This window comes from Poecilia reticulata, chromosome 14, assembly GCF_904066995.2.
Source record: "Poecilia reticulata chromosome 14, P_reticulata-male-v2, whole genome shotgun sequence".
NCBI lineage: Eukaryota > Metazoa > Chordata > Actinopteri > Cyprinodontiformes > Poeciliidae > Poecilia > Poecilia reticulata.
Window position 1 is genome coordinate 1,698,260 of NC_088843.1, and position 20,010 is coordinate 1,718,269.

Below are 20,010 nucleotides of genomic sequence, written 5' to 3' on the forward strand. Positions count from 1 at the left end.
AGTTGTTGTTATTTTAGACAGCTGCATCCTCACTCATCTGCTCCTTCCTGTCTCCTGAACCAAACCGACTCCTTCTGAAACCAGTTTAGCTTTGGGTTTGTGTGTAGCAGCTTTTTTAACACCTTCTTTCTAAGTTTTTTGGCTCGATGTTTAGAAGAGTTGCATGACTCCATCTTTAGCACTTCTCAGGGTTTTGCCTTTGCTTCTGTCAGTAATCAATAATCCATGCACAACATTGGCATTATCAGTTTGTCTGTGTTGCATAGCAATGGGGTGGAGGGACCTTCGCGTGGCTGATGGATTTAACGCCGGGCAGGACCGGGCCGGCGGGGCAGAGGCGCACCAAGCGTCTGGAATCTCTAAATAACTGAAACTAACTTTTAGAAGTAAATATGGCCGCCTGCGCAGTTTAAACACATGAAGAAGAATGACTGAAAACCATGTGACGGTGGAAAAGTTTCCACTTTTTAATTCAACACCCTCATGACGACAGAGTTGGGTAGTAACTAGTTACATTTACTCAATTACATTTACTTCAGTGACTTTATTGATAAAATTTACTACGCTGTACTTTTTACTTTTACTTGGGTAATTCTGTTATGAAGTATTTCTACTGCTACTGGAGTAAAATTTCTGGATTTTCTACCCACTGAATGAAAAACAACCCAAAAACTCACCGGACTCAGACACACCTGCAGTTTCTGTTAAAGTTTTATACATTTTGTATTAAAAGAAACTAATTTGGAAATAAATTATTTTGCCTGATTTTATTATTTTGTTTTACTGACATGAATTAGTGTAATTTAAAATACCAACATTTCCACTTAACTTTATATTTTGGTCTGATGACGTAATTTTTAAATCAGTTACTCAGAACTTCAGTAGACTTTTTACTTTTTTACTCTTATTTGAGTAATTTCCTGCTACTTTTTACTTTTACGTGGGTATAAATATGTATTTCTACTCTCAATATGTCAAAAGTAATCAGTAAGTTTTCATCAAATTTAATAAACATCAATGATACAATAAGCAGTAAATCAATTAATTGCAGGATAAATTAAACTAATGATTTATTGATTTTTCTCTCTTTCTACGGCTAAACTATTCAGTCCGGTGTTTGGGTCTCAACTAAACCTTTTTTTGAAGGACAATTGTGTTTGCAGAGACTTTATAATTCATTTTATTAGTTTTTTCTGTTGTTTTAATTAGTTTTTAATATTTAAAATGTCTTCTAGTTCCAGTGTTAAATATTTACTAGAATTTAAAGTTTATTGGTCTTTGAGAATCCGCTCTTGCATTAATTATATCACTTGAATTACAACAATTTTATCGTTTATTGCAATAATTTCTAGCTAAATCTATAGAATCCAATAGATAATCGATCACTTTAGAAGCATAATGTTTGAGTCCCAACACATCTCCAACTGAAGCTTGTTTTGGGTTGCAAGAATGAAAGGTAACAAGCCACCAAACAACGATGCTTCACCTCACACTGAACATCTTCCTTTTTTAATCTCCAGGGACCTAATTAGTCCCGATCCCACAAGAAGAATCACAGACGCTGAAGACAAACATCTCTGAGGCTTTCAGCGCCCAGGTCGACGCTCCCTCGGCGACCGACAAACGGAGATCCACAAAACTCCTTCTATTAGGACAACCGGGGCGCTCATGTTCCCATAAATCAGCTGCTTTAAACAGAGCGAACGATAAAAACGAGGAAAGCTTCGATCCCTGCCGCTGCTTTCCTTACATCATCAGAAGTTCAGCAGAGGATAACGCCGGCAGATTATTTTCAGAAACTGAAACTAGGCCAAGGAATTGTTAATTATAAACTCAGCTACAATGCAGCTATTTGGGTTCAGACTCAGTAAATGTACAGACAAACAGCTCCTCTGTGGCCTGCGACTTCATCTGCACAGCTTCAATAGACTAAATCCCTATGTTGTTAATAAGAGGGGAAAAAAGCCGAATTTAAAGCCGGAGGAACAGAGCGGTGAGTTTCCGAATATTATTTTTGGAAACCCTTAAATCAGAGTTGCAGCTGCAGCTGCTCAGAATAATGAGATGTTGGTGGAAGAGACAAAAAAATCTCCAAAACATCCCAGCTACTCAATGACTGGATTTATAAACAAACACTGAGAAAAATGCTTTTTAATGCACATTAACCTCCTAAAAAATATTTATTTTAGAGATCCACCAATCAGAGTTTTCCAGATGAACCACTTTGACTGATTCCAAAATTAGAAAAGAGGAAAAAGTGACATGCAACAGGCTACTGGATCGAGGTAGCAGCCAATTTCCCACTTTTATCTGAAAATAGTGGGAATTTCTACTGTTGCTGCATTTAATGCACAGAAACAGCATTTCTGTTGCTTTTTGGAGCCAATTTTTCAATCATCAATCAGAAAAATTGGTCGATTCCGACGTTTCGGTTTGATTGGTGCATCTCTCATCCCACCAAACCCCCTCCTACATGTTTGGAAATCAAATGCAAAGCGGAGCAGTCATGCATCTCCAAGCAGACAACATTCATCTGTGTAACATGCTAATTAATTGAGATCTTCATCTCCGATTCCCCCTATCGGCGGCGCACACGCCGGAGGAACGGGCCAGAAAAGGGATTACGACATCGCTTACTTTGGAGGACCACGGCTGCAAGCAGTTGGCATAGCAACGGACCAGGAAAGCCATTTCCACGAGCGGGAGGGAGCCGGAGAGGGGGAAGTTTCCCCTCTTATTCGGCGAAAGGATGAGGAAAGAAATAAATAAGTAACAGAAGAGGGGGACGGCTGACGCCACTCTTTCTCTCTCTTCCTGCTGCAACAGAACCGTCCAGATGCGTTTAAAAAAAAAGACGTCCGTATTAATTAGGTAGTTCAAGTCAAGGCAGAACCAAAGTTTGCAAACGTCGACTTAAGCAAGAAAGTTCTAGTAGGAAAACAAAGATTTGTTAAACCTGGCAAACTTTTATCAAAAGGCTATTAAGTCGGTTTTGTCCTGTTACAGATCCAGCAAAAAGCTGGAAAAAACTTCATGCCAAGGTTCAAGTCCACAAGGCTTGAATCATCTGCATCTGACAAACTCCTTCCTCCGTCTCTTTGCAACTCTATAAAGCTCCAGCGATGTAAACGTGAGCGGCGGCGTGCAGCTCCATGCCAGATCCCAGCGATTCCACTCCGGTAAACCCCAACCATCCAGTGGCCAACGCTCGCACCTCACGCCGGTGTTCCTCCTCCCCCTCCCCAGCCTTGGAGAGAGAAGCCGCCGCGGACGGATGCTGCACGGAGAAGAGTCAGCCGCTAATGGGAAGCGGAGGAGAGAGTAGGAGCTAGGAGAGGCAGGGGAAGGGAGGGGAATCCAGCTGAAAAAGAATGACATCACCTGTGCAGCGGGAGAGGGCGGGAAGAGAGACGGGGCAGGGGAGGCGGCTGAAACGAGGCGAGCGAGAGCAGCGCAGCAGCGGGGACTGCATTAAATGGATTGACCACTGAGCAGATGTGGATGGGAGAAGGAGAGATAGAAAGAGATGGAGATCGAGAGGACAGCAAGGGAACATGTTTATTGATCTGCCGGTAACATAAAGCCGAGTATATGGAGGCAATCCCCTCCCCTCTGTGAGCATAAATTACAAAAAAACGAGAAAGGGAAAGGGGCGGAGGAGAGGAGAGGAGGGGGGATAAATCCCAGAGAGATACAAGGACAGACTCTGCAGCCGAACAAACGGCTCAGGAAGATTTGCAACAGAATCTGACGTCTAAGACTTACGCAAACACAGATGCAGAAAAAACCTTGACAAATCTCAAGCTAACAAAGACACAATAACTTTAAAAAATCCCAGCGACGTCTATCCAACAAGAAGAAAAGCAACCTGACACTTATTTTTACCTTTCAGGACAAAACCTGCATCTGCTCCCACATTTTAATAGACAAAAATGAGGAAGAAATTCAAGCAACTTATGTTAAGACAATAGATCCAACTCTACCAAGCTTAGCAACCTTTTGAAATCCTCAGAAGTTCATAATCAAGAAATTTCATCACAAAACCCTAATAAAGGCATGTTTCTCATTTTGACCACATTATTCTGAAAATAAACAATCAGAAGCATCTGAAAGTCTTTAATCCACTTTGAATTTAATTAAATTTTGCCATGAAGTCGAGAGCTTTTCTTTGTAAAACATGAGCTGCTGTTTGTAAGAGCAGCTTCTTGGTGGTTCTTCTTGATTTGTGATTTTTAAACGACAGAACATGCGAAAGTGGTAAAAATCATGACGGATTAGAAAAACTCGCCAGCCGGCTGCATGTCTGCACCAGCGTTTTTCACCTTCATTTAAATTTTCTTAGTAGAAAAGCAACACAGGTCGATGCAACTTCCTACAGAAAACTGAGAAAAGCGAAAAGCATCATCAAAACAAACAGCTAAATGTTCTTTTTCAATAAAAATTTAAAAAATATCGCAATATTTTATCACCGCCCTTCTTTAAGTATGCTGAAGTGATTTTAATAAACTCAAACTGTGATTCAAGTAACTTGTAATTTCTTGAAACTTGGCTGTTATCTCCTGACAAGCGGCTTTTATTCCAATGATAATTATTTTAACAAAATGCATCAGTAAGTGTTTCCATTTCCCTTTTCCCTGCTCTTCATGCATTACCCAGAGTGCACTGTGCTCATGACACCAGGACAATAAAGATGAAAGAGTGGGGGAGGATCTCCAACCAGAGACAATGGAAGCCGTCTGTCAATTAGAAACGCTAATTATTAGCCGAACAGGAAGAGACGCCAGAAACAGGACTGAAATTATTTCCTCAAATTGTTTGATATTTTATTTTAACCATCTCATTCTGGCTCCATGCTACTGTTTTTACAGTTTCAGCCAGCTGCTCTGAATCAGGATCTTTTTCCTCTGCGTTCTGTGCCAACGAGGAGAAATACACCTCCCGACTAGGAATGACATCATCTCTCCCCTCAGCAGCCAATCGGAGGCGAGCACATGGAGTCCAGCCTTCAGAGGAGCGCTATGTACACAAGAGAGACGGAGAGGAACGCAGGGAGAGAGGCAGAAAACCAAAATGGGAGGCCGGTGGACAGAGCAGATAGTTACTGGGATGAAAGGATGAATCAAACACACACAGACCTGCAGAGACTCAGCCATTAAGCCCCACCAGTTCATATGAATGAAATTACAGATCACTGAATGGATTAAAGACTCTCGGCTTAATGGATGGGGCCTGTCAAGTGAGTGCATGCAGTATATCTGTGCTTGCATTAAAAAGAAGTGTGTAAGTGTGCACTAGCTGCAGCTTTCCTCCTTTTTGCATACATGTCTGCTCTGCTTCAAAGCCTGGTCTTTATAAATAAGCCTCAGATAGAAGCAGTTTCTGCTGTGTTTTCTCAGATGAAGTCAATGTGTAACTGAAAGATGACACAAATGGACACATTGCACAGAAGATTACCTTTAAAGCCAATCTGGCCTTCCTAACGCACTCATACTTTTATTATACTTTCCACCCACACAAACAAATTAGTGTGATTCAGTAAGAAAACATCTACAGGGTGCCGTAGATTTCTCCCCAAAAATACATGTTTTCAGTTCAGATGCATCTAAGAAATTATTGTTCAATGTTTAGTTTGTATATAGTTTCCAAAGTCTGAACTGGAAGTGATCAGCGCCATCTTGGTAGGCAAGCGCAGCGCCAAGACCAACAAAAGAACGGATATGGACAAACAAAATGGCTGCTGTTGGGATCGAAACATGTCAGACGATGTGGAGAAGCTGCTTCCGATCTACTACTACGATAAAGTTCACTAGTTCACTGCTTAGTGAACATAAAGAGTTCACAATGTTTAACAGACTTTCTAAAGGACGCACGAACTCTTAATGTAAAGTAAGATGTAAATACATGTAGCAACAAACACCTAGGCTACATGTCTGCCTTAGCTAGCAGGTAAAAGCTACGTTAGCTAAGCTAATTTTGCAGTAAGTACTGCAGTGTACATCACTGATATTTACTTTAGTAATACACAGACGTGGGTGGACGACTCGAAGTGTAATCTAGTAATAGTTGTAACGTACTTGGATAGGAATGAGGTGAGAGCTAGTTCTGTTTATTGTTGTCATAGCAACTCCGTACCTCCGGCACCTAGCAAGATGGCCGCCGATTACAAAGTTCCTGGAAGTGTGACGTCACATGAGAACTATGTATAGGTAGCAGGTCAGAGTGAATCAACTGAAACCTGAAATATTGATTATTGAATCAATTTAACATGTTTGGATAAATACAGAAGAGAAAAATGTAGAAAGATTGTTAATATATTTCAAAACGATTCAACGTTGCTTTTGGTTTTTCCTCATTAAAAGTGACTCTGCTTAATGGATATTTTATTTATGGGATCTCTGAACATGTAAATGATGCAAAACTGAAAACACAAACCAATTAGGAGAACGAAAAGCTGTGAAATATGCATTATGATATTATAGGCCAACATGGAAACACCATTAGTGCCATCTGTCCAATCCATCAAGCCGGATGCATTTATATCCACATTTCAAGAGATATTAACTAGGCTACTTTCAAAACAAAAACTGAAACAAACATTTCCATTATAAACAGAAGAACAGGACTTTTCTGAAGGTAAAAGTTTGTCAGGCTACCATTAAAAACCTCAGTGTGTTTTGTTACAGTTTTATCTGATAGAAAATAGCGCATCATTGTGAACAGTAATATTTTTAAAAAATAAAAACATGACAATTGACTTTAGTTTGATGCTACCAAATAAAATCAAGTGCAGCTGATTTCCTTCAAAAGTAACCTAAATACCAAATAGAGACCATTTGTGTGTAATTTACTGTTAGTATAAATCCAGCTGTTCTGTGAAAACCTTTGTTGAAGAGCAAACAGCATCGCAGAGATGTGGAAACACTTCAGGGATAAATCTGGGAAGAACTTCAAAGCTGGTTTAGGTTACAAAACACAATCAAAGCTCTGAAAAACTCACCTCGCTCTGCTAAATCCATCCGATCTGAAAGAGGGAGGCACCACTGCTAAAGGAAGCCGTCCAAGAAATTACTCAGGAGTAAAAAAAACTATTTGGTAAATAGTCTAACTGATCAATTCACCGATCATTTAATTTTTAAAAAATTATAACATCAGATGGACCAAAATATAAAGATCTTTGATATTTTTTAGGACATAAATGACAATAATTCATATAAGTAATAAAAACAACAAGAAAATGTTTCCAAATCAGTTTCTCACAATAAAAAACGTAAGAAATTTTAATAAAAACTGTTTTCTGTGTCCGTCTGGTAAATTTTTGGTTAAATTTTGATTTGTTTTTTATACAGTGGGTAGAAAATCCAGAAATTTTACTCAAGTAAGAGTAGAAATACTTCATAAGAAAATGACTCTAGTAAAAGTAAAAATAAAATACACCTCAAAGTACATCTTTCCAAAAACCGAAGTAACTGAAGTAAACTGAGTAGGTCTGTAGATTTGAAATGCAGGATTCAGCACAAACCAAACATGTTTTGGTTTTTAAAGAGACAGTCGCCTCTGACGCTTCGTCTGACCCGAACACAAAATGAAAACGAACTTTCAGGACGTTCAGGCATAAGTGAACATGTGTGAGCAAAACACCGAGCAGGATAGACGTCACACAGGAAACGCTTCCTGGAACATTCAGTCTGCAGCCCTGTGTGTTTGTGAACACGAGTCGGGTAACGTCAGGTGAATATTTTAAATGCATAGAAAGGCAGAAAAAGAGAGCAAAAGCAGCAAGGCAATCATGCAAATAGGAAAGTAAAAAGAGCACACTGGGAGGCTGAATTGTGATTTAGACATTTTTTTTTTTTTAGAAAATATTACTAATTTAACCAGGCAACAAACGACAGGAAACAGCCGGCAGACAACCACACATGCTGTGCAGCGTGCAGGAGGAGCCAGACACGAGGCATCCTGTGTGTACAGTCGGGGTGTTGTGTGAATATTTAGGGATGTCTTTCACCCTGAGGCTGCTGAGACCAGAGGTCTACTGGGAATCAGTAGGCCAGGTTAACCAGTCTGCTGCCACCTGCATGCAGCATGTGGCCAGAGGCAGCTTTTAAATGCAGCTCACATCTAATCAGTTCTGTCAGGTCTGACTGAAGCTCTGCAGCTCACTGATGCAACCAACCATCCAGCTAAAGCAGCGTTTCTCAAACTTATCCCGTTTAACAAACACTCACAGACCACCTAACCTTAAGCTGCCCCCTGCACTAATAACTTCTTAATATACACAACCTGAAATTAAAATATTAGTCTCTTAACTCATTGTCTTTATTCTTCTGACTCCACAATAAAACCACGAACACGTCGACCTGGTTCGAGTTATTGTGATTCTGAATTTATAGATTTCCTGTATTTCAAATCAAAAAAGTTCTTCACTACAAGTTTTGTGTGCACTAATAACGTTTTAGGGCTATTTATAATTCAGAAACATAATAAAAGAAAAACAGACTTGAGTTGCTTTGGTGAAAAACATTTTCTTTGAGCCGGTAGAGAGTCCAACGCAAATAATTTTATTTTAGGCGTTAAGATGCAGTTAGTCAGTGTGGGGCGCAGCGCTGCTCACGCCGAGTTCAGTTAAAACCGGTGCAATGTCCTAACAAAATCCTTCAGAAATAAATTAAAAATAAGTGGAACAAGTACTGAGCCTTGGGGTATGTCTATGTCTCACCACTTTAACAGTGGTTTGGTTTATGGTTGAGAAACTATGATATAACCCTCTTTACATTTGTCTCATTTGCTCCATGTATTTTATGAATAAGAAGAATACAGTCACTTCATGTAGATCTGGTGACAGTCTGCCGCCATCGTAGGTATATGCGTGTTTATTCCTTCGGTGCGTTTCAGTGGGAATGAGTTCAGGACTTCCTGCCATTTAAAATCAACCCTTCCCTTTCCGACTGGTCTCCACAGAGACTGCCTTCAGAGAGGTTCAAGCCTGAAGGAGATGGAGAAACAAAAACAACTCCATTGAGCCAACACTGTTAGCCCTGCTGTGAATGCAATAGGTAGTTTTATTGCAATTTCCCTAAAAAAAAAAACTGTAAAAAAAAAATTGATATGATGAACATAACGGATACAAATCCCCATTTTTATCCAAAGAAAGATGAACGAGAAGACAAGCAAGTGATGAGAGGATAAAAAAATTCAGAAACGAGGAGAAAAAGAGGGCTGGAATAAAAACTGCCAGCGGGAATTCACAAGGTGAAAAAGAGGTAAGACAGGAGGATTAAAGGCTTTGTTTTTCTGCAGGACACATGTTATATCTGACAGAGGCTCACCTCAGCTTTTCCTGACAACTATTAAATCTGCTTCTGTTCTGAAGCTCCAACGGCTCCCTGGTTTTCAACTTAATCTAATGAAATACTTTCTAATGAAAGCCCAAAAAGAGACGGGGAGATAAAGGTTCAGCAGCTGAGAGGGAGGAGGCAGAGGAGAGAATATAGAGTGGGAGATCAACAAGGTTGTCATGTTAGTGCTGGTGATGTAATCCCTAAAATTAGCAGCAACAGTGGTGCGCCGTGCTGCCCAGCTTGGGCTGTACGCCACTGCACATGCAATCATGCCTGCTGTCCACACGATTAATAGAGTCAAAACATGAGGCTAATGTGGGCCAGAAGTCAAACAATCAAGCTTTTAAACCACTTATTAATTCAGATAAACAAAAAATGTGTTAATAGGAATCTTCCAAATTAGTAAAGCGATCGCAAAAAAATTATTTCTCAATTATATTTTAAGTAATGCAAAGAAAAAGTCACGATAGCGTGTCAAACCCAAGTCCCGCCATAGCTTTTTATAAATTCATTGATATTTCTGTGATCAAGTTTTATCAATACATTCTGGCACAACCGGCCCTTTAAGAGCTTTCATGGTCTTGATTCGGCCCAAAACAAAAATGAGCAGTCAAATCCAGCCCTGCAGCAGATGGTAACAACATTCTTCAAAATACAAATGACTGCAAGTGATTTGTAAAAATGTGTCATTTTTTTTCACTTTGCACTACTTTGAATTCCTCTATTACATTAAAAAAAGTGTAAAAGTTAAAGGAGTCTGAGTACTTTAGTGGGTTTGGGTGTGTGAGGCTGGCTGAATGTGCCAGCTCAGGAACAGTTTGAGTATTTTTGAGCCTTGGTAACAATTTGAGGAAGTAAACAACCCACAGATTAGAACATGAGGTTTGGGTCTGGTTGCCAGTTCCAGGGGTAATGGCTTATGCGTATGTTTCACTTGCTGGCAATGATTTGTGGTCGCACAAAGAATTAAGTCAGAACAAAAGCAAAGAACTTTAGTTTAACAGTGGTTTCTACAGTAAATTTCTCCATTTGCTTCATACCCAATACCTTCTATTTTAAGAGCTACTTACCACCAAAAAGCGAACAAAATGTCCCAACTGAAGGAGTAGAAAGTGCCACATTTTAAAGCGTGATCTTTTCAGCTCATTTGTTGGTTTTCTAACCTGGGATAGATTTCCCTGCACAGAAAACTTGATGCCACCATTAACAAAATAACTGAAAAACTTTAATATTTACCTTTTAGTTTGTTATAGAGACGTTGGAAGGAGAAATCACGTGTGCAAGACGAAGACTGGCATTGTTGTCAACATAAGAGGGAAGTAAGTCAGTTATGCCATCTTGACGATGTGCTGGCAGTGGGTCTGTGTGTGCAGCATAGCCGGCACAGAGAGCAAGAATAAAGAACAATACGAGTGGTTTTAAGCTATTTCTCAACAGTTTTTCTGACTTATTTCCTCTTTGCTGTGGCGCACTGCACCAAATTAATAATCCCTACATCTTGAGATTTGATTTTGTTCACTAAATTGTTCAACCGCGACACCGCCGTTACGGATGACAAGTAAAAAAATCAACTTATTGCCGTCCAGCGTTGTGCGCATGTGTGAATCTTGCAATAAAATGCAACATATCTGTAAAAAAGAAGAGCAGCTGTCATTCATGTCAGCTGGTTTAGAAAACCAGAACCAGGTATTGGTCATAATTTTCAACTGAATACTAACATTTACCAAGTAAGGTAAGGTAATTTTATGTATATAGCACATTTTCAGTAAGGCAATGCAAAGGACTTACTGAAAATGTAAGTCATACTCTTTTCTGAGGCAACACATTCATTTTGATCTTCTGGCTCTGATTAGACTTTCCTGTTCTCTTGGTTTCTGACTCTCCATCTTTCCCTGGGGCTTTACCGACCTTAGCAGGGGTAGAAAAATCCCCCAGGGCTGAACTGGTTCCATGTGTGTCCAGATAGGAAGAGACAAGATGAGAACTGGATGCATTAAGGCAGCAGGCAGATTTCAGACACAAGCCTTCCAGGATATTTCAGCTCAGCATGAGAACCACGTCAAGAAGGAAACACTCATAAATAATATGCGTAACGCTTTAATGACACTAATGACAATAGCATTGATGGAGAATATATTAGCAAAATCCTGACAGCCTTTATATTTCCTTTTGATGCCAAATCACACAAATAATTTTGTGCTGAAAATTCACTTTTTATAATACGTAGAAGCTCAAAGCTGTTGAAATGTCTCAAACATTTACATTATTTAAAAACTGCTTCTACAACTACAGGTACTTTTAACCAGTCAATGAAAAGTTATCAAAAATACGTCAGACTCGGTCTTCTTCACCCTTTCCTTGACTTCTAAATGTTCAGATATTTATGTTTCCACCAGGCTGACTGTGTTATGACAAGGCACCCTGCTGAGTCACAGCAATGACTTGTCAACCACATGAAGAGTGCAACTTTAGATTTCACCTGCCTGTAAACGGTGACTTCAGTCTCTAATGGGCCTGCATGACGAGCAGAAGCTCATCAAAACGAGTAAAATGATACAACAAAACAGCGTCATGGTAATGTAATCCCAAACAGAAACAGCTCAAAGATCGGTGCATCAGAGTCCATTTTGTTTTGACTAAAGTGTTAAAAGCTGAAGCATCATTGTATGACTTCATAAAAATTAGGTAGGGTTTTAGATCTACTCAATTATTTAAACCTTGAACTTTTTCACAATCTATTATTTTACAGCAACAAAATTCTTTTTGTTTTTTCGGTTTGTAAAAAAGTTGGGGTTTTTTTACAAATACAAATCTGAAAAGTTTTGTTTTTTTGTGCTTTTGAGATATTAGTCAACCAATTTTCCCATCCAGAGACTGCATTAAGGTCTGAACTTTGACTAGACCACAGGCCAGATGCACATATTAATTGATTAAAATGACTTGGAAGGTGTGCAGATTTGTCCCATTTGTTTCAGGTTTGAACAAGGCTTTGTTGTTTCTTCATTATATTGTTTTATATGTCATCTTTGCTTCAACCCTCTCCAAAATACTCTCACCTGGTGTGTTTTTCTATCCTGTTTAAAAACACAAATCAAACCGTAAACGATGTAGTGAGCATGCCAGGCCCAAAGGGGGCGGTGAAAATCTGTGGACTCTCTGATCCAGCAGACTATTTTTGCAACTTTTGGCTTGTGCAAATAATCACATGTGATCTTGTTTTATAAATATTTCAGATTTGGCTTTAAAATGGCAAATCTGGACTGACTTCCAAATGTTTTCGGTTCACCTTTAAACCCATTTTGAACTGCGTTTCTAAAAAGGTTGTCGTTTAAACGGCTGCAGTCTTCCTGATGTTTGTTGAAGTTAAATTACACACAGATAAACTGTAGATACTAATTATGTGACCTTCGAAAATAATTGATTGCACTAGATTTTAATTGGAAGTATCATATCAAAATATATAAAAAGGAGTGAGTACATCAGTTCAGAGTGTGTTCATGATTTTTAGGGGTTTGTTTTTTATCTATCACTAAAATAATATGAATATGAGCAGATCAACAATCTCAGCATCTGTCACCTCAAAGTTATTTTGTGCTCAGTAGTGGAGTTGGTTTTCGCTGGTAACCCAATTAGCATATATCAGGTTACCCGTTACCATAAACTAAATGCTTGATTAGTTTCTGGGAGAAAAAACAACACAACATGTCAGACATCTCAGCCTCTGACACAGGAAGGTAGCAAACCACAAACTCCGCATGAGACGTCTGTGTCTTCCGCTGAACGTTAAAGAAAGTCACTTCCTTCAGAGAACCGAGAAAAATGCCTCACTGTCCACAGGCACGTTCAAGACAGACACTTAGCAACCCGGAAACAAAAGCTAAAAACCAGGTTATTCAGATGGCAAACTGATACAAATACCAATAAGTCCGTATGGGAAACTCATTGTTTGCAGGTTTTATTCAGTGTTTTGTTGAAGCATTGTGTGCCGAGGGCTGAGCCTGTTCTGGATTAATGATCCAGAGGTGACAGGGAGCAGCCTGGCTGTAAAAAGCCCCTCAGCGTGGGTTTCCCCCGCAAGGCAAATGAGGTGATGGCTTCTTATCCAACCTCTCCAGCACAGGACAGACAGTCACTCTGAGGTTTCTGATGTCTTAATGAAGTGCCTTTTTTTGCTTATTTCAAAATGTATGAGTGTGTATGTGTGTAGTCTGAGTCGTTAGTAAATCCCAGTGGTCTGCTGCTGCAGAATGAGCAGAATCTTCTGCCTCACTGGTCCAAAATGGACCAGTGAAAATTTTGTTTCATTTAATTATTCTTAAACGAAACAAAAAAATAGCAAAATGTGCAAGTTTTAAGCATGTTTACACATTTCCCGCCAATCACAGACTTCCTGATGATGATGATGGTTTACTGGTGGTAGTGTGTGTGTGTGTGTGTGTGTGTGCGCGCGTTCTTTTTAATTCATATATTCAGAGACTCCATTGACTCCAATTCGAAGCATTAAGAGAGGAGAGACACCAGACGCAGTGCAGAACAGAACAGTGATAATGGATTACTGATGTTATTATGGTTCAGTAAGAGCTGCAAACATCTTCTGATCTAATGCCAGAACTACACTTCACTTCTGCACAGTGGATGCATTTATGAGTGTGATGTGTACTTTTAAAGTTATGCTACTAAAAATAAGAAGGTTAAAGTTGCAGTACGTAACTTTTATTTAAAAAATATTTAACTGTCACCATGTTGTGATATTTTAAAATACGACAAATAATCTGTGAAAAGATGGATCTTCACCTTCACATGAGCTACTATTGTCGTTTGAAGAAATGCGCCAAAAACAACCAATCAAAGTCAAGAGGAGGGGCTTAGCGCTGTCAATCAACATCAAATACTCGCTGCGAAATGTGCTAATGGCGGAGAAACAACCACCATTACAAGAAAACCAGTTCATCATTGTTCTCCATTCTAACTAGCCTTAGCATTCATGACAGGCTATGCTAGCTCGCAGCTAGCATAATTACTATCATATCACATGAAAATGGCGTCAAAGCATTATTGTTTATCGCAGTAACTGTTGGGACAATTTATTGTAAAAATGTGTTTACTGTTCACTAATACTGTCACTTTAAGGCATATGTGGTTGTATTGTAGCCTAAACTTGAGTGAAAACGTCTCGTAAACCTGTCTCTGTCCTGTAAACTTTACCTTAACCCCTGTGTAAATCAGCATGTTGTGGTTCCCAACATGCACCTCGTGATCCGTCTGTTCGCCACATTCCTATCAGCCACCCACAGCGTCAGCAGACAGCGGCGTGCGCATGTGTGTGGCGACATCAAAACGACCTGCTTTTCACAACACGGCCTGCTTCCAAACAACAGGTGTCTGATTCAGGTGGGCACTATCTACGCAGTCATCAGCACACACACAAACCAACAGAAAAATAACCCAACGTGTCAAGATGAACGTGTGAAATGTTGATGAGTTACTTCCTACCTTGTTGTTGACATAATCCTGAGGTTGAACACAGCAGAAAACATGTGGAAAAAGAAAAGAAATGAGATTTAAAAAGCATGCCGAGAGCCTTACACGTGTCACGGCACAGTAATCTCTTGTGATACTGTTGTTTTTTTTATGTGCTACTAGCTCCTCCTGCTCTTCTGCTCAGCTTGAATTTAATCCCAAAGTCCTTCTCTAATTCCATGTGTTTGCAGGACTTTGTTTTTGTCCTGATTTTCTGCTCTGCCAGCTTATTTACTGGGGTGGAAAGGCTTTGATTTTTTTAATTTTTTTTGTCAAAAGTTGAGATGTTTGACTTTAACATCTCATCAAATCATTTCATTTTATTGGGATTTTATGTGAAAGACCAATTTCAAAGATGGAAAAGGGATACACGGCTTTAAAGGGCTGCTTTATAAAGTTTTCACTAGCTGGTGGCTGAAATACGTATTAGTCGATATAGACGATAATTGATTAGTTTTTTGTTTTAAATATCTGAAATACCACCAAACTGGTTCCTTTTTTATCCACAGTTTTCACTCCATGCCCTTGTTTTTTTTTTATTTATTTTTAAACATTTATAAAGAACAAGTTAGAACTTAAACTGCAGCTGTGGCAGTTACTGATCGTTGCTAAGCAACCAAAGAATGAGCGAGTTGCTAAGCAACCAAAGAGTGAGTCAGTTGATTCCACCAACATTTCTGAGCTTATCTTTCCCTAGATCCCCCAGAATGCTGTGCGGTTTTGAATCAAAGGTTAGTGAAATATTTTTTCAGACATCTAATTTTTCTAAGAAAAAAATCAGACAATATGTTGGATATTTAAGATTTAAATTTCCAAAATGGATTCGTAAACAGCCTCATAAAATCTACACCTGAATAAAATATTTCCAATTGTTGAAAGAAAGTCGTAGGAAGTCCTCCTTATACAGTTGGGTCAGACTGGAAGCAAAGCAATTAGAAACATTTCCTGTGCTGGAAACCAACCATGTTTACAAACCCATGGTGGTGGCATGGTTTTCAGAGATGATGGGAATGTGGAGTAAGTTAAACATAGAGCAAAGACAACTTGGTGGAAGCAGCCAGAGTTAGTGGAAAGGTTTAGTAAAGAACAACTGATGTCAAACTTGGTCGGAGCCCTGTGACTTTAACATCTGTCTGTGTGAAAACGCAATTAGGAAAAGTCTGTAGAACTCAGGAGGTGTGTTGGACTCGGGACAAATCCAGAAAGTTGCACAACATCAACCCACAAGGACTGTAATTTGGCACACCAGGTTTAGATGAAAGCCTATTCTGCTACAGTGACCTAGTCAAAGTACAGACCTAAATCCAATTGTGTCAAACTTGAAATTTGGGTTAGCAGATTTTTGCCTCTGTATGTGCAAATCTGGTTGACCTCAAAAAGGGACACAAATTAGTAGGACAACATTCAGACATGGTTTAGATCACGTGTCAAACTCGAGGCCCGGGGGCCAAATCTGGCCCGCCGTAGCTTTTTATCTGGCCCTCTAGACGCCAATTAACATCAATAAATTCCTCCAGGTTTTCACAAATCCTCAAAATTCACACAAAATCAACAGATCTCCACATTTGCTCTGATGTTACTGCAAAAAATATAAAGGGGTTGCTTTTTAAAGATGGGTGTGAGGGTATTGTGGTATCTGAGAACTTTATATATAATAATAAAAAAAGGAACAATCACCAGGAGGCTTCTAGGGTCGACAGAGAACCCGTTTAAACTCTCCATTAAGGCCCTTTGCGGCCCCCCGGGGAGCCCCAGGTGTGCGCGCCAACACACTGCAGCCGCCTGCAGCTGCTTGTGTGTCTGCAGATGATTAGCTGCAACTGTAACTGACACAACGCCGAACCCGGTGATCCTATCAGAGGGAGGGGAAGCCGCTGGGCGCACATGACCGTACACAGCCTCAATGCCGAAAAGGTCAAAGAGAAAACAGAGCTACCAGAGTTAACCACTCTGCAGAGAAACGTTTAAATCTTCAGAGCGAAGTGGTGACTCAAACGTCAGTCATAAAACAACAGTAAGGCGTAGTGGTACTACAGCGAGGCCTGTCACAGTAACACATTTTGTCCCAGGAGTTAATGTGATAACATATTGTAATTACCAAGTATTTCTGGTCCAGTTTCTTAAAAATAACTTTTAACTAACTTTTGAGCTTGTTTTCAAGCAATAATTTCTTAGTATTGATTAAAAAACTGCAGATGACATGGGAAAATAATCTGCCAGTGGAAGTAGAACTTGTTCTGCAATTATAAGGAATTATTGGCTTAAAACAATCTCCAGTTTCTTGCTGAAAAGTTATCTGTAAGTAATCTTATTTGAAATGTACTAAGGTCTTTTCATTAGAAAATAGACCAAAATTACTGGTAGGATTTTGTGTTTTTGCAGTGAAATTCATTTAAGATTTAAATATCCAAAATATTTACACAAAACAACAGATAAAGTCTTTGTAAACAGAATTATCCTTCAAAAAAGGGGAAAGTTGAGACCAAAGCACCAAAAACTTTTATCGTTCAGTTTTTGGTAGAAAGAGAAAAAACAGGAAAAACAACAAATCATGCAAATGGAAAAACATGAAGCTGGTGCAGAAGCAACGCAGAAAAACATGGCAGTTCTGCCGCAAACTACAAAAACAAAAAGTCTTGGTGAGCGAAAACAGAAAGAGGATAATTGAAATTATTGAGCTTGCTTTAGTTTCTCATGCGATTAATTGATTTGTTGCTTATTGCAACAGGCCAGTTAAGCTTTAGTTGGTGACAAGCGTTTAATATATTTTCATACAAATACACTGATGGTCTAAAAAAACCAAGTATAAGTTTTCAATAGATGTAAACTGGACCTTTAAATCTTTAAAGGTTTCTAAACAAACCCATTAGCAGTAGCGTCGTCTTACCGTGTTGTTGTAGCTGGCGGGTTCTTGGCCATCAGTGATGAGTTCCCGCTCTCCTTTCGGGTTGACCCTCCTGAAGCGCCGCCTGGAGCGCCGCTGGGACCCGTCTCTCTGCAGGAAGCTGTCATCCCCCTCGGTGCCGTTATCCACCTGTAACGTAAGGTCACAGCCCTCAGCCACGTAGCCACAGCTGTTTGACCGATCCACGTGGTTCGACGGCTGAGAGCACGGCTCGGAGCAGCTCCGCTTCAGCAGTTCAGACCTCCGGACCTTTGGAACAACATTCTGATTTATAAAATCCAGACTCTGTTCCTCGAATTCCGAGTCTTGGGTGTCAGCTCCCGTCAGATTCAAACAATCCGGGCTGGAATCTGTGAACTTGCTGCGTTCTTTCTGCTGCGGTTCCTCTTCGTCTCCCGGAGCTTCGGGAATCTGGCCCTGCTCTTCTGCAGGCTCCTGGTTGAACATCCAGTTCCTCCAGAGCGCAGAGAGCCGGTGCCAGCGCAGCACACTCATCCGGATTCAAGGACGGGATCAGAAAAACACATAAAAGCAGGAAACGCCACAGGAGAGGGTAAAAACCAAAACGATTGCGCCAAGGTGTCCAAAAGTTTAAATCCCAAATCCTTCGCCAAGAAATCATCCAGGAAAGGTTGAAAAACCAAATAAATCACTCCAAAGGTTTCAGCGAGGAGTTTAGCAGCTCAACCAGATGCATAGTGACAAACTTACTCGCATGTCTTCTTGCTCACTGTGCCGCCCTCTGACACACGCACAGAGCATAAAGTCGGCCCACAGTTTCCTCCAGGAAGCCGTAAATACACAAATATCCTCAGCAGGCAGAAAAAAACAGCACAGTTCACAGAATCCGGCCATTCAATTCAGTCCCCACAGGCGTTTTGTGCTGGTCAGTTTGTTGAAGGAAGAATTTGTTTTCGTTCTCCGTTGCATAATAGTAACTCAATAGCCTTATTATGTCAGTTAGAACCACATTGTTTATCAGGAAATCATGTTACAGAACCTATTGAACAATACTGCTTTGATTTTTTAATGTTATTTTTCACTTACTTTTTCCTTTCTTGCATTCTGTTTTGTTTACTCTCGCAGTTTATTGTTTTAAAATAGCTTGAACATTAATTCTGCATTACATGGAGAAAAACTGGGTGAATTACAACTTTTCCTCACAGCTTTTTACAGCTGCTGCTGCTGCCCATTAATTAATTAAATGACTTATTTGTTGCTTTGTAATTTGCTTTTTTGTGTCCAAGAACCATAAATTACATGTTTTGTTTTGCCTGAAAGAAATGCATAAAACACTTGACAAGAAGCATAAATATGATTCTGATTTCTTCATTAAGATCAAACTGTGCTGAGGAGATTAGAGCCAAGACTGGATGAAGCGGTGCCTTTGTTAGCGACCTCAGTGTGCTGTACTCGGGTTAATCATGTGAATTGACAGACATCTTGTACATAAAAACTCATGACGACCCACAACAGCCAGAGAGGAGGGCTAAAATATCAATATTCCTTCTGTTTTCATGAAAAACAAATGGATTTTTATCATCTTTAAAAGAATAACTGAGTTAAATTTGAGATCAAACCAGATTTTATCAATCTTGTTACTAAAAGTAGATATAGCAATAATAAATAGTAACTTCTGGGGGGTCAGGAATTACGAATGCGCTATATATTGTGGTATACGGTGGAAATTATAGAAATTTGGCCTGCGATAAAGATCTGAAGTCTAACCGTAATCAGCCGGCATCAATGCAGAGCAAGTGGGAAGCAGAGTGTAGAAAAGGCAGATGCAAAATGTAAATTATCTACACCTGGTTCGGGTTTAAAGTCTGGCGGTCTTAACGCGACGCTCAGGAGGAGCGCAGCAGATGTCACGGTCGGCCAGCACAGGGTAAACGCGCACGCAGGATCGGTGTGACCCCCATAAAGCTGGCTAAGCTGGTATCCTTTGATTTTTACATTTTGGGGAAGCGATTATGAACAATAGCTGCCACGTAACTGCAGGAAATCTTCAGTGAAAATGTATAAAATCCCTCTGGGCAGCTAAAACCCAGTGAGCAGAAGCTTAAAGTTTCCATCAGATTTCGATCACAAGCACTTCTGGCTCAAAAAGCCAACTTGGGATAACTTTTCTCTGAACGAGTTTTGTCGTGTTTTTATTCAGATAAAATAAAGATAAACCTCTGCAACGAGTTTAGACTTGCACGAAACAAAAGCACCAGGGATTGAATATTATCATTTTTGCTTCCT

General features: G+C 39.8%; 1 protein-coding gene across 17 annotated transcripts in view; it reads right to left on the reverse strand.

Annotated features, from left to right (window-relative positions):
* rapgef6 (Rap guanine nucleotide exchange factor (GEF) 6) overlaps nt 1-20,010 on the reverse strand; it is a 147,813-nt gene that overhangs the window by 72,413 nt on the left and 55,390 nt on the right. For 5 of the 17 annotated variants that reach the window (XM_081615334.1, XM_008426867.3, XM_008426862.3 and 2 more), the window contains exon 6: nt 17,746-17,892. In XM_081615334.1, coding sequence (XP_081471460.1) covers nt 17,746-17,892 — 147 coding nt within the window. Of the gene's footprint in view, nt 1-2,637; nt 3,590-14,831; nt 14,850-17,745; nt 18,612-20,010 lie in introns of those variants that run through there. The other 12 variants (XM_008426850.3, XM_008426849.3, XM_008426868.3 and 9 more) reach the window with 6 other exon arrangements.